The following is a 12,677-nucleotide window of genomic DNA, read 5'->3' on the forward strand; positions in this document are numbered from 1 at the left end:
AACCTAGAATGTGGGTGGACTGGCCTTTATCTGTTTGCTTCTCTCCTACTATCTGTGCTCACATATCCCGTAATTTAATACAGCTGAATAACCCAATTTTCTTTTTCTGTTGTCAGACAACGGAACAAGAATGAAATAGTGACTAAAACGCAGCCCATCAAGACGACATGTTAACCAGCAGCCACTTCCAAGCCATTTCCAAGCTGCTGCTCTACACTGCTGAAATCCTGATTTTATTTCCACGAGGTCGTCTGACAAAATTAACACACACATAAATTAAAGACAACGGCTGCGCTGTGATGTACTTGTAAAATGATCACTCCGAGAGAAAATTAAAAGCCCATTCCGGTCTATGCAGCTGCCATGCAGTCAGCTGAATGAGACGCATAAAGGGATGTGCAAGCGGAGGGAAAACACAGAACTTGCGCTTGTGGGGCAATACTGGCGACTCTCTTCTACGGAAAGTTGCTAAGGTTTGTTGAAAAAGTCGCTAGATTTGTCGTTAGGTACTTCTTTTCAAAAAAAGTCTGTAAAAAGGTCTGAAAAGTTGGGTAAACTAACAACAAAGATGCTAAGCTGGCAAAATCTAAAAAACCCCCAATACATTTCGATTATGTTATGTTGATAGATAACTAATGCTTTATAATTAATAATGCTATATTTGCATCTTTTCAAAAAAAGAGAACTGTCCTTTAATGTCTTGTCCTTGATTGATGTGAAATTTTTAATTGAAAATAAATTTAGAGATATAATTATTTCTTTTACCTGGAAAAAAAGCAGGGCAGGTTAAAATGCTCTAAATGCTCAAATGCTCAACAACCTCCACCAATAAGGTAGGGCAACCCTATATGCTACCTGAGAGGTGAAAACCCATGGCAAATCAATCTGTAGGAACTCACCGCAACATTCAGAATTATTAATAAAGCGGCTTGAAAGTGAGAGGACACTGTTAAGAGATTATTGAGAAACTGTAAAAGTAAGGGGGGCAAAAATAGGATTTAGAAAAGTACACCCTTTTGTTCAAGCAACATTTGTGAAAAACTACAATTCGCAGCTGTTTTGGGTAATTACTGAGCCCGTGCAAATGACATATTTTGTCGGTTTTTCAAGTGAAAAGAAGTACACACAACCCCTGCAGGAAACGGACATTAAACTTGAGCATCTCTTAAGATTAAAATGCACTGTAACTTTTTATTTCATGGACTTCTATCTGTGAAAGACTCTTAACTTCATTAACTCATTAGGCTTTAACTGACATGTTAAGCAGGTCAAGAATTATCATTAGGAATCGTCAGCTGATGATCAGTTCTCTGAGTTCTCAAACCTTGTGGTGACACTCAACAACCGTGGGCTCCTCTAAGCAACTGACTGAGGGTCTGAAAATTATGCTACAAAGCAGGGGAGACTATAAAAAGGTAAACTGTTCAAAATGTTGATAAGAAATGGCAGTTAAGGGGAACTGTGGAAATCAAGACAAGGAAGACCAAGAACACTTTGAGATAAAACTGCACCTCTGCTGGGCAGAAAGGCAAAGCAGAACTGCCCTGTGACTGCAGAGGAGCTGCAGGAAAGTTTAGCTGAGACATTAGCGTCGGTTCACCGTTCCACTGTGCAGCGTTGAAGCACAAACACATGGTCCACATGGAAGAGGCATCAGAAGGAAACCTTACCTGCAACCTCATCACAAAAGTCTGAAGAATGCAACGCACCATCTAAGAGTCGTATTAGAAATAAGTGCTGTGGACAGACGATGTTAAAATTGAGTTCTTTGGACACACTCACCAAAGGTGTGTTTGGAGAAAAAGAAAAAGAAAAAAGGGAACAGCATTTGATGAAAAGAACACCTTGTCATGGGGATGGAAGTAAGTATTGACTTGGTGCCCAAACTTTGCATATGTCACAATTACTGTTTATTTTGTTTTACTTTTGAAGATATTTAAATAAAAAGTAACCGGTCATTTCAATCTGAAGAAAGGCTCAACTCTAATGTCTTTTCCTGCAGGGGTTGTTCGTACTTCTTTTCACTTGAAAAACCAACAAAATATGTCATTCGTACGTTGGCATAAAACTGCACATCTTCAGTGGGCTCTTTTCCGTTGCCACCTGTTTGTCCTTTAAGCGACTGGTCTTTACGATAAGTGGAAATCACATAAAACTCCAGCAACATTCATAAAACCCTTAAAACAAAGCTCTGTTGCTCCAACAGAGATAGGACACTGAGGTGAGTCAGTCACTAGGCAGTCACTGACTGTGTAGATTCATTCATTCTTTCTACACATTTGTTTATTCAGCTTGTTACCAAGTGAGAGCCATGTGCTGTACGGCAGACTTTTATTAGGCAGAGTATTTTTATATTTATATTATAGCTTTTGCTTTGAATGAATAGTGCTGAGCAGCAGGGCACGTAAATGCTACAGTAGCTGTATTCAGTGCTATAATTTTCCCTTTCCTTCTTCCTCTTTCCCCTCTCATTCTGCACCTTTCCAATAGCTCGCGTTCTCACTTTGTCCCTCCTCCTCCTCCGACCCCTCCTCCCCTGCTTTGCTCAGAGGAGCACTTTTGTACTAGCCAAAACTCTTTTAAAATCTTTTATTAAATGTCATAAATTGCTAAGGTCAGCCTGAGGCAGACTAGCTGCAGGCTAGAAGTATGTGTGTGTGTGTGTGCGCGCGTGCGTTTGTGTGTGTGTGTGTATGGGGGGGGGGGTTACTGTGAATACAAAGCGCCTGTTCAAACACAAGTGTGCATGCTTGCTTACACAGATATCTCTGTGTATCTGTGCATATACACACACACTGCATCTTTTCAGATGCAGTGTGTGTGTCCAGAGGTGACAGTACTTTCTCTCTATGGTATAAACAAGGTGACCTTTCGGCTCCTTCCTCCAGGCTTAGGAGCTCCACAGCCCCGCATGTGACTCCCACATACACACACCACGGAAAATACTACTCCCAGGCTCATTAGTTAGCTGTGTTGGAACGTGTGTGTGTGTGTGTGTGTGTGTGTGTGTGTGTGTGTTAGGGCATGATTCACCTGGTAATGCAGAGCACCACCACACAGATGATGACCACCTGTAGTGCTCCAATGATAGAGGCGATGAGGACGTAGTGCAGTTTGCCAGAGCCTGGCACCACATAGAGCACGTTGTACTCTTTGATGTCACACTGGGGACCCCTAAAACCCGAGTGACAGCTGAGATCACACAGACCCACACACACACACACACACACACACACACACACACGCACGCACACGAGCGAGAGAGAAGAAAGAGAGAGAGAAAGCAAGTCATTCCTTTGCACTGAGAGACGGGTTAATTATTTTTGTGTTTCTAACGGAAACGTCAGCACCTGTTTGATAAAGACATTGCGGCGGAACAATGCATTTGTGTGACAGAGTGGTGACTGTGCTTTTTCTTCGCTGTGGCTGTTGAGATGAACGTGACTGATGCGGGGAGACAGAGTGACAGTATGTCCACGGTAAACAGCTTGAAATATCCAAAGTTGTCTTTATTGTGGGCCTTCATCCACGCTGAAGCTGGAATTATAGTTCTGCGTTCAGGGGATACTGCATAGCAACTGTGTCGATGCCGGTTGCTACTGAAACTACACTGTAGCCTGTGCTACAGCTGGTGTGGGCCTGCTTAAAAATTTAACACTGGCGCTACAGAAGCTACTGAGATACCCCATAGAGGCAGCAAGAGCTGTGATTGGTCAGCTTTGGCTGCATGTGTCTTTTCCTACCAGATTCCGGGGCCTGTACCACGAAAGCAGGTTCACCTCAGTCTGTCTCTCTTTGGGTTAACTGGCTTCACCAAGCCAGGCCACTGGTGATCCTGGATCACCGGGATCATGAAGCTGGTAATCAACTTGCTCTTTTAACTGTGGGTTTTCCAACGTGAGCGTTCATGTGCATGAGGAGGAGTTGTTGAGTACAAGCAACACCATCAGAACCATGAATGAAATACTTAATAATAATATAACTCCCAAATTATTAAAAGCAAGGCTAAGACTATGAATAAGTGTGGAGATTATTATACATGTCTTTAGCATAGAGTGAGAAACATAAGGCTGTTTTTGCTGTTTTTGCTGTCCAGGCAGGAAAAGGTCTATCTAACAGAAATGTTGTGTTTCTAATCATGGGAAATGTTTAAGATCGTGTAGATTATGTTTTTCTAACAGACAACACATGGTATACTTTTAGACGGTAGTTCCAAGTATCATCACAAAGTCGCCTCGTGTTTTCCTGAGCTGCAGCGACGGAAAGTGTAAAAGCATCAGCACTGTCAGGGAGCAGTTGGGAATGTAAGAATATTATGTCTTTAGTGTCCCGAAGCTCTCCCGCCGTGTTAGAAGCTCTGTTTTCAAAACCGGAGCGGAAATGGAAAACCTGGAAAAGCGAAACGATCCTAATGACCCACACAAATGCTGCTCTTTATTACCTGTCACCTTATCAACGGGGAGCACTCAGTTCTTAGTGTATGTCCATGTCAGGATCTTGTCAGGAACGATGAAACGCATAGGTCCACGGTCGAGCTCTTGGTGGGTTTTGATCTCATCCTCTAACATTAACCTGCTCAGTGCAGGGTAGCCTCGCAGCAAAGGTTACCGCGGTGATCTATCGTGGTTCAAAGTGAGCCGGCTTTGGGCTATGGGAAAACCAGAGTTGACATCAGATCACAGTGTGGGCACGCATGCACTCTTTGCTTCTGCGCAGCCTCTGCACAGCGATCGCCTCCTTTGTTCAAAGAATTCACAAAATAAACATTTGGTACGTACCATTAAAAACTGTCTTGTGTCTTTACACATGTGGTTAATAATTAACAGAAAATAATAAAAGGTGCCCAAGGCCTAATATTTGCCAATTCAGCCAGAGATCATAAAAATGCACCCAGTGGTAGCCTACCAATGATGCCCTCAGCGCTTCCATCATGACACACTGCTCTCCCCTACATGCTGTTACATTAGCTGTTGTTGATATTAAGCATCCATATCTGGTGCTTTCAGATTTAGCCAACTTAGTGTAGACACACTGTCGTCTGAGAGAGCAAGACACACACACGCGCGCGCGCATGCGCACACAAGTATAGTGGGCTTCCAGTTTTCTGACCCCACGAATAAAGTAAAAAAAGCCCACACACACAGAGAGAGAGAGACTAATGGAGATGATCTTTGTCCTCAGAGACAAGCTAAAATGGCCCCCCCTTTTAATCTCTCCCTCTCTCGCTCGCTCTCTTTCTCCATCTCCTCTTCTTTAACTGCCTCTGGGGAGGTTGTTACCCGCCAGCACCTGCAGAGCCTTGTTTGGTACCAGCAGACACACACTCACATTGTCTATGACGGTGCAACCTAGCTCCGTTTGAGGTTTGTGCTCCGTTTCCACACGCGTGTACACAGACATGCACCACTACCACAGAGTCCCTATGTGTTTCGATACAGACTCCAAATCCTACAACCTACCGTAGGGGGCAGCAGAGACCTTTCACACGCCCTCTCTGCTAAACAATGTTCCTTATGCAAGAAGACTGCCTGGCAGGTCGAGCTGGGATGAGCGAGGTTAGAGAGGACGGAGAAAGACGGAGGGAGAGAGAGATACCAAGACCCCCTGGCTGCTACACTATCAGGCATTAAAAGATGGCAGACCTGAGGAGCACGCATGTGGATTCACTGTGTGTGTGTGTGTGTCTCTGTGGGTTGTGAGTTTTAATACCATTCCTCATTGTACCTGTATGTAAATGCATGTCTGCATTTTGTGTACTTATGAGAATGTGTGACTGATGTTCAGCAAGTGTGGTTCTATGTGTGTAAATGCGTGCGTGTCTGCATGTTGTGTTTGTTGCATCTTTGTGTGTTTTTCCACTTATGAGGCTCAAATATGACAAAATCCTCCAAAGTGAGGACATTTTGCCCCCATGTCCTAATAATTCTGGTTTATTTCCTCCGCCAACGAGGTTATTTTTTCACCTGTGTCTTTGTGTTGGTTTGTTTGTTTGTGGATTTTTCAGCAGGATTACGCAAAAAGTACTGACCTGTTTTGCACCAAACTTGGTGGAGGGATGGGCCATGGGCCAGGGAAGAACCCTTCACATTTTGGGGCAGATCCAGTTAAAGGGGCAGATCCAGGAATTTTTTTTTTTTTTATCACTTTCTTTAATGTTGCTAGAGGTGTGTGCTCTACTGAAGGCCATTCTAGTCACAACTTAGATCTTATTTTTTGTTGGATTAGCCATTGTTTCTGTCAGTGTAACAACACTCCTAAACTAAATCATCACTTAACGTACACAAGTAAAATCCAAGTTGTTGTAAACTGTAATCATCCTTTAAGTGGAAGGTTTACAGTTGGGACTAGAATTAGGACGAGGTTTAGGTCAAGGGTTCATGTAATATAAGGCATGTAGTGGTCACGTTAAACCTTTATAACAATTTTTTTGGCAATTAGGGGGCAATGCAACAAACTGTAAACACAACACTGACATATTATGACCTTATAAACTTGATACGTCTAATGTGATAGCAGTTACCTATTTGCACATCCAGCGGACACGGAGCAACATTCGCATTCATTTGCAGTCATGTCTCTGGCCACTCGTCACATTAACCAACCCTCCACTCCTCCACTGATTATATAAAGATATCAATTAGAGCAGCTAATTGGTTAGTGTTAAGGGTTTGGTCCTTACTCGGGATGGGCACAAAAGAAGATTGTTAACAGGATTAATGTTGATCAATTGCATATAAAACTAAATACTCAATGATTTCACAGTTTGCGGGACCTTGCTGATGACACGCTCGAGGAGTCAGTCATCAGTGAAGTTGACAGCATCACAGTGGTGCGTATACAGCCAAGTATTACCATTGGCAGACAGAAGATGAAGCTATAAAGTGTGGGTTCTGACAATGAAATCAACACCCAATCAAAATGGAAGCTTGCAAAACAAGATCATAATGCCTGGGGAAAGAATCACTGACATCTAGTGAGAAGTCCATCACGGGATTAACTTGAAGCAGTGCAGCAGAATTGACTGGTCACCAGCTACTACGACAGCAGCAGGGATGTCAAACACTTACTGCTCTCAGCACACTGGCTTGTGTTAATACAACATAAACAAGCCTGATTAAAAAAATAAACAGGCTCCAGCACTTACCTAGCAATTGCTAAATTTTACCACTGATTATCCATTACACGCTTTCTCTCAGTGTCCGCATATTGGGGAGGGAGACAGCATCATTAAAGAGCATCATTAAATCTGTGGTGCAAAAAGAGACCCATTCTGAGTTCTCTTGCTTGATGCAGGGCTAGTTTATACCCATACTTCCATCAGAGTTACACTTAATAAAGACAGAGCTTAATTGATTGTTACATTAGAATTCATGCTCTGTAGCCCACAATAGCCAATATATGTAAATGTAGCCTTATTGATTGCTAGCTATTAAAGAACTGTTCACCTCATTATGAATTTATAATCAATAGACCCAACTCAGTGTATTATGCTGAAATTATACCATACTTAGGAAATAGTGTGGTCACCTAACTTTTGAGGGTAAATTTCAGACTGTCTTTAAATGCATGACGTTAACTGTTGAATAATGGCAAAAAATTGGGTGCTCTGGTGGCCTAGTTGTTAAGATGCATACCATATACTTTAACTGCAGTGTCTCCAGTTTTGATTCTGGCTCAGGAACTTTCGCCGCCTGTCATTCCCCCCTCTATCTCCCCTCAATCCTGTCACCTGTCTACTGTCCAGCTTCGAATAGAGGCAACAATGACCAAAAATACTACCATCACTGATCCTCACACATAGTGTAATACTGCATTTGTGTCTGTGTATGCATGTTTGTTTGTGTGTGTGCGTACCTGCAGGAGGGCTGGGCCAGGATACTGGGAAACTGACACTCTCCATGGACGCAGTAGTTTTTGTAGTGATCTGGACAGGGGATGTACAGGCCGCGAACCAGCCCATTCCTGCGCTCCTCTTTCTCTTCTACTGTGTAAACACACACAGGAATCCATAAGTACTGGATGCACATAAGCTTGGGGCTGCCTGTGCACATACATTACTGTACAAAAAAGACACAGATTTTAATAAGAGAGGAAAAGATGCTTTATTAAACTGTTTTATGGTTCTGTTTAGACACTCACAGCACTTGGTTAAGGTTCTGGAAAGATCCTGGTCTGGTTTATTACAGCAAAAGCTCGCAGTGACTTTAGACACAAGCTGTTTATTTACGTTGAACAAAATCCACGATCTGTCACTAACCTTAACCAAAGCGCTTTTGTTGTGTAAACCACAGACGGGACTGTGGAGGAAAAACCCTGGTCGCTGGTGTGACAGTCGTGCACTCTGTACGCCCGCCGTCCACCTCAACCACTTTCTGGTGACTAATCTGCCTTGAATAACTCTGGCACTTCATTCATTCAGAAAATATGTCACATCTGAACATAGTCCAGCCAGCGATTACATTTCATACAAAATATATGTGCTATTGCAGTTTGGTTGCAAAGAAACATCATTTCTAGGAGACAGGGCTGCAACACGTTATTCGGCATCTGCCACCATTACACAGGCACTCCCCTGTGAGGTCAGTCCGTGCAAAGTGTCCATCCCCGCCTTTGTTCCCAGTTATGATGTCACCTGGAAAGGACAAAGACACTTTAAAAACTGATCCCAAGTCAGCACAACCTCTCCTATAGCTCCAACCCCCTCCATGAGGAGTTTCACGCTCAAACTGATGCCAGAACAGGTAGAGACAGTTGAATTTAAATTAACATTGCAACAAAGTCATGGTGTCTGTGCCTGTCTATTTAATGAGTATAAATGTGAACCATTCTCTTCAAAAGTTGGAGACCATCTCCTCTAATGTATTATACTTAACAAAGGATAGAATGGAGCGGAGTCAGGTAGAAAAAATCAGAGGGAATAATGCATTTTTGCTCACCTTATTGAGGTTGCATTGAATTCCCCTTCTCACAATGGCTGGACAAAACCTCCTTTCAATCATAATCATTTTAGTGCAATTGATTTTTTTCAGTGGTCAGTGAATTTATTCCCTCAAACTGAGTGTGCTAAAGTATTTCCTAGATTTGCAAAGCAAGAATCCTGGCACGAAATGTGGCTGGAACTTTGATTATTTTTTATATTTCTTTTTCTCTTTTATTCGTTCGTGCAACACCAGAGGCACAATAAAAGAAAATAAACAAAGAAGCATTTCGATGAGGTCGGAGGCTAGAGTCTTGTATGTATGGCATTTACTTGAGAAAAATCAAACATAAAAATACATGAATTTTAAAACTGAACTGAGGGGAGATGCTGCAAACTAAACAGACTACAGCTACAAAAAAATGTTTTCCTTGCAGCACCTGATTTTTTGAGCATCTGGTTCAATGTATTCGTGCTATTGTATAGGTGAAAAACATCTTCGCAAGGTCGCCAGTACTTTAAGTTGTTCCAGGTTGGTATTAATTGCAGCAGAAGGCTGGACTATTTCCAGAAAAATAAAAATAAAATGTAAAATTTTTGCCCAGCAATATGAAAAGTTACACATGGGGAAAAATTATAAACCAGCAATCTAAATGTCAAGGTGTCACTCTGAATCATGGCTAACATGGGGTTTTTAAGTCCCGCAGTTTCATAACAGAGTTTCATGACATTTGTTCCTCTCTCCGCTTTCCCCGAAACAGATTGTGTGGAGGCATGATCAAATCGATCAGGGTGGTCTGACCCAAAGGGTGTAAGATGGGGGAGTACAGATCTCTATTTGTGTTCCAGGAGCTACTTAGCACTGATTGCTTTACTCCCCATTACGTCTCAAAGCTTTCATCTTGGTTCTCACATCTCAATCAATTGCCCTGTTTGTCCCATGTGGATGCACGGCCGATCAAATGTTTTCAGATGTACCCATAAAGAGTAAAAGCTGCTAACAATGGAGGGCTGAACACCTCCCTAAATTGCGACTGTGGATAAGTCTCTGCCTCTCTTTCCACCTGGTGACAGTTTCAGTCAGATATTAAAGCAAAATGATTACAAAATAAGGAGAAATTGAGAGGGTGGATCAAACCTCAAATAAAATAAAATAAAATAAAATAAAGAAAAAAAAATATATTTGAAAGAGGGATTCTTTTGTACCTTTGTCTTCTCCCACACGGATTAGTGATGTGATTCAGTTTGGGGATTTAACCACACAGATTAATAAAATAACTTTATGCCTGGAACCATTACAAACAAATACCACATTCAAATAAAAGATACTACACTAGAAAGGGGGGATTACCATTTAGTAAAATGATTAATATACACAGAAGTGAAGGCTATGTGGGGTTTTGAGGATTAATCTTTGCACACTATTCCAAACATGATTGAGTGAAAATATCTTTAATTATGAAATGTGGTTGGAACTGCCACTGGAAGGACACACAGAATCATGCTGTCTGCGTTTAGCTCAGCAAGCTGCCTCATTTACCCTCATGGCCTCACTTCAACTTGAAGTGAACACCTGCTCAGGCATACAGATTGACGGCTTCCGCTGCGTGTGTGAAGGTACGGTCGTGCCTTCTAGAGTCAGCGCATGCATACATGTGTGGTTGAGTCTCTGACCTTGGCAGTGGCCCAGGTACTTGACCTCGATGCGTTCCTGTTTCTGACAGGATGCCGCCTTCACCTGGCAGGGGTTGTCATAGGAACGGCCATCTGAGGCACACACCGGGTTAAAGCTGATGTGTGAACAGTCGATGTTGCACACACACCTAAAGAGGAAGAAATCATATCAGAGTAGTAAACTTCCTAGTATTTTATTTATTATCGATGTCAAGATCTAAAATAAAGGGGATCTGAAATATGAATGAAAATGAGAGCGTCTTTATTCGGGAGAGACTTATGTGTGTGTCTGACTGCAAGAGACACAGACCCAAATTCATTTGGGGATTCAAAATGAGACAGAAAAAAAAAACCTACAGCTTGCACTCAGTCAGGATGCTGGACCGTGCATAGTAATCCTGTTCAGACTGGGTTTTGGCACATTCATTTTGACACAATAGCAAATGGATTTAACTTAGCAAAAAGACACAGGCTGCACAAAGGGCTTGATTGACAAATTATGTACTCTTACAAAAGCAGGAAGCAATTAATAATGAAAGAACTGTAGATAAAGCTGTACATTGTAGTGTTGTGGAGGAAATTGTAGCAGAAAACTCAGCCACTGTTCGAAAGTTCTCAGATATGAAATTCATGTTAGATAACATTGACAGTAGTCTAAATGGAAAATAATTGCTTATAAGCTAATTCTAATATATTTCACACTGAGACAGCTTGCCAAAAAAAGTCAGTGAAGACGGCAGAACAGCTTGTTCCTGGTATTTCGACCATAATGTCCTTCAACAAAACCCATTCAGCTGAGAAATTCTAAGAATGATCTTGATGAGGATGAGGTCAACTGCAGTACACTTGGCTTGGAGGCCACGGTCACGTCTGGTGTATTACTGTCCCAGCTGAGCACAAATACAAATGTGTGGTCTGTGTTACCTTTAAAAGGAAATTCTCTCTCTGTTATTTCACCAAGCCAGCGATATTCCCTGGTTAGCCTGCCATTAACATATTTAATCGGCGCAAGAGTTGATTACTTTAAATACAAGTTGGAAAAGCTTTTCAGTACAACTGAGTAAAAGTCAAAATAAAAGCGTGTTGTTTTTTCTCTCTGGCAAATAGCCGCTTACATCCGTAACCCTTTTAAATTAGTCATGTTTTGTTTTCTCTCTGTATTGAATCAGTGACGTCCTTTCATAAAACTGATGTTTCTGCTGTGTTTTTCTGGATGTCGGTAATGCATTCAGTTCTCAGTGAATCGAGAACTTTCTTGATGCTTTTAGATCTTGCAAATTAACCGGCCAATTTGCTGTCGCACCACAATTTTCGGTGAAATTTCATTGTGAGACAGTCTGTACTTCAGTGTGTGCGCGCGCGCGCGTGTGTGTGTGTGAGTCTGTGGGGGCTCTTCTGTATGCACAACACTTGCACAAATGACAGAGAGAGAGAGACAGAGCATGTACATCTGCACGCATGTGCCTATACAGTACGTGTGTGTCTGCGTGTGTGTATGTGTGTGTGTATTTCGGCATACGTGTAGTGTGACCCGTAAGTGTGTGGCAGGCGTAATCAGCAGAAATTACACCCAGATTGCCTTCCCCAGACAGTAGCTGCTGAGTAGCGCTGAACACTAGATTCTGTAATTATAAATTCTGTCATTATTCTCCTGGTCTTTTTGATTTTCCCCCGGTGCCAAGCTCTCAGCGTCTCAGCTTTCTAACAGCTGCATTTGCATACACGCCCACGTGGGTGCCCGCCAACGCATAAACGTGTGCCCATACACACAGGCTCTTCCGCAATCGGCCATGACGATTCGTACTGCTGACGTTGACGTTGATTGAAACGCAGTGCTCTGCTACTGTTGTAACGATGGATCAGCAAAGTAAGACGGATGAGAAGAAAGGCTTCGTTATGCATCTGAGAGGACACGATTGTGTGGAGGCACGCAATATCCAAAAACCCACATGAAACTGAAAGTGAGCCGATGCAGCTTAGGAATGACCTACCACTGCAGAGGGTTACACACTGAGACCGTAACGCCATGTTTTATAGCGCAGGTATGCAAATAGTGGCCCATGGGTCAAATCCTGACCTCCAACAA

General features: G+C 42.4%; 1 protein-coding gene across 1 annotated transcript in view; it reads right to left on the bottom strand.

Annotated features, from left to right (window-relative positions):
- The window catches only part of tmeff2a (transmembrane protein with EGF-like and two follistatin-like domains 2a), a 109,413-nt gene that overhangs the window by 1,058 nt on the left and 95,678 nt on the right, over positions 1-12,677 (bottom strand). Inside the window, exons 6-9 of the mRNA XM_040147756.1 lie at positions 10,592-10,740; positions 8,573-8,632; positions 7,855-7,981; positions 3,034-3,192 (exon numbers count right to left, since the gene is read on the bottom strand). Of these exons, the coding sequence (XP_040003690.1) occupies positions 3,034-3,192; positions 7,855-7,981; positions 8,573-8,632; positions 10,592-10,740 (495 nt within the window). The remainder of the gene's footprint in view (positions 1-3,033; positions 3,193-7,854; positions 7,982-8,572; positions 8,633-10,591; positions 10,741-12,677) is intronic.

The sequence above is a fragment of the Xiphias gladius genome, chromosome 16 (genome assembly GCF_016859285.1).
Source record: "Xiphias gladius isolate SHS-SW01 ecotype Sanya breed wild chromosome 16, ASM1685928v1, whole genome shotgun sequence".
In the NCBI taxonomy this organism is placed as follows: Eukaryota; Metazoa; Chordata; class Actinopteri; order Istiophoriformes; family Xiphiidae; genus Xiphias; species Xiphias gladius.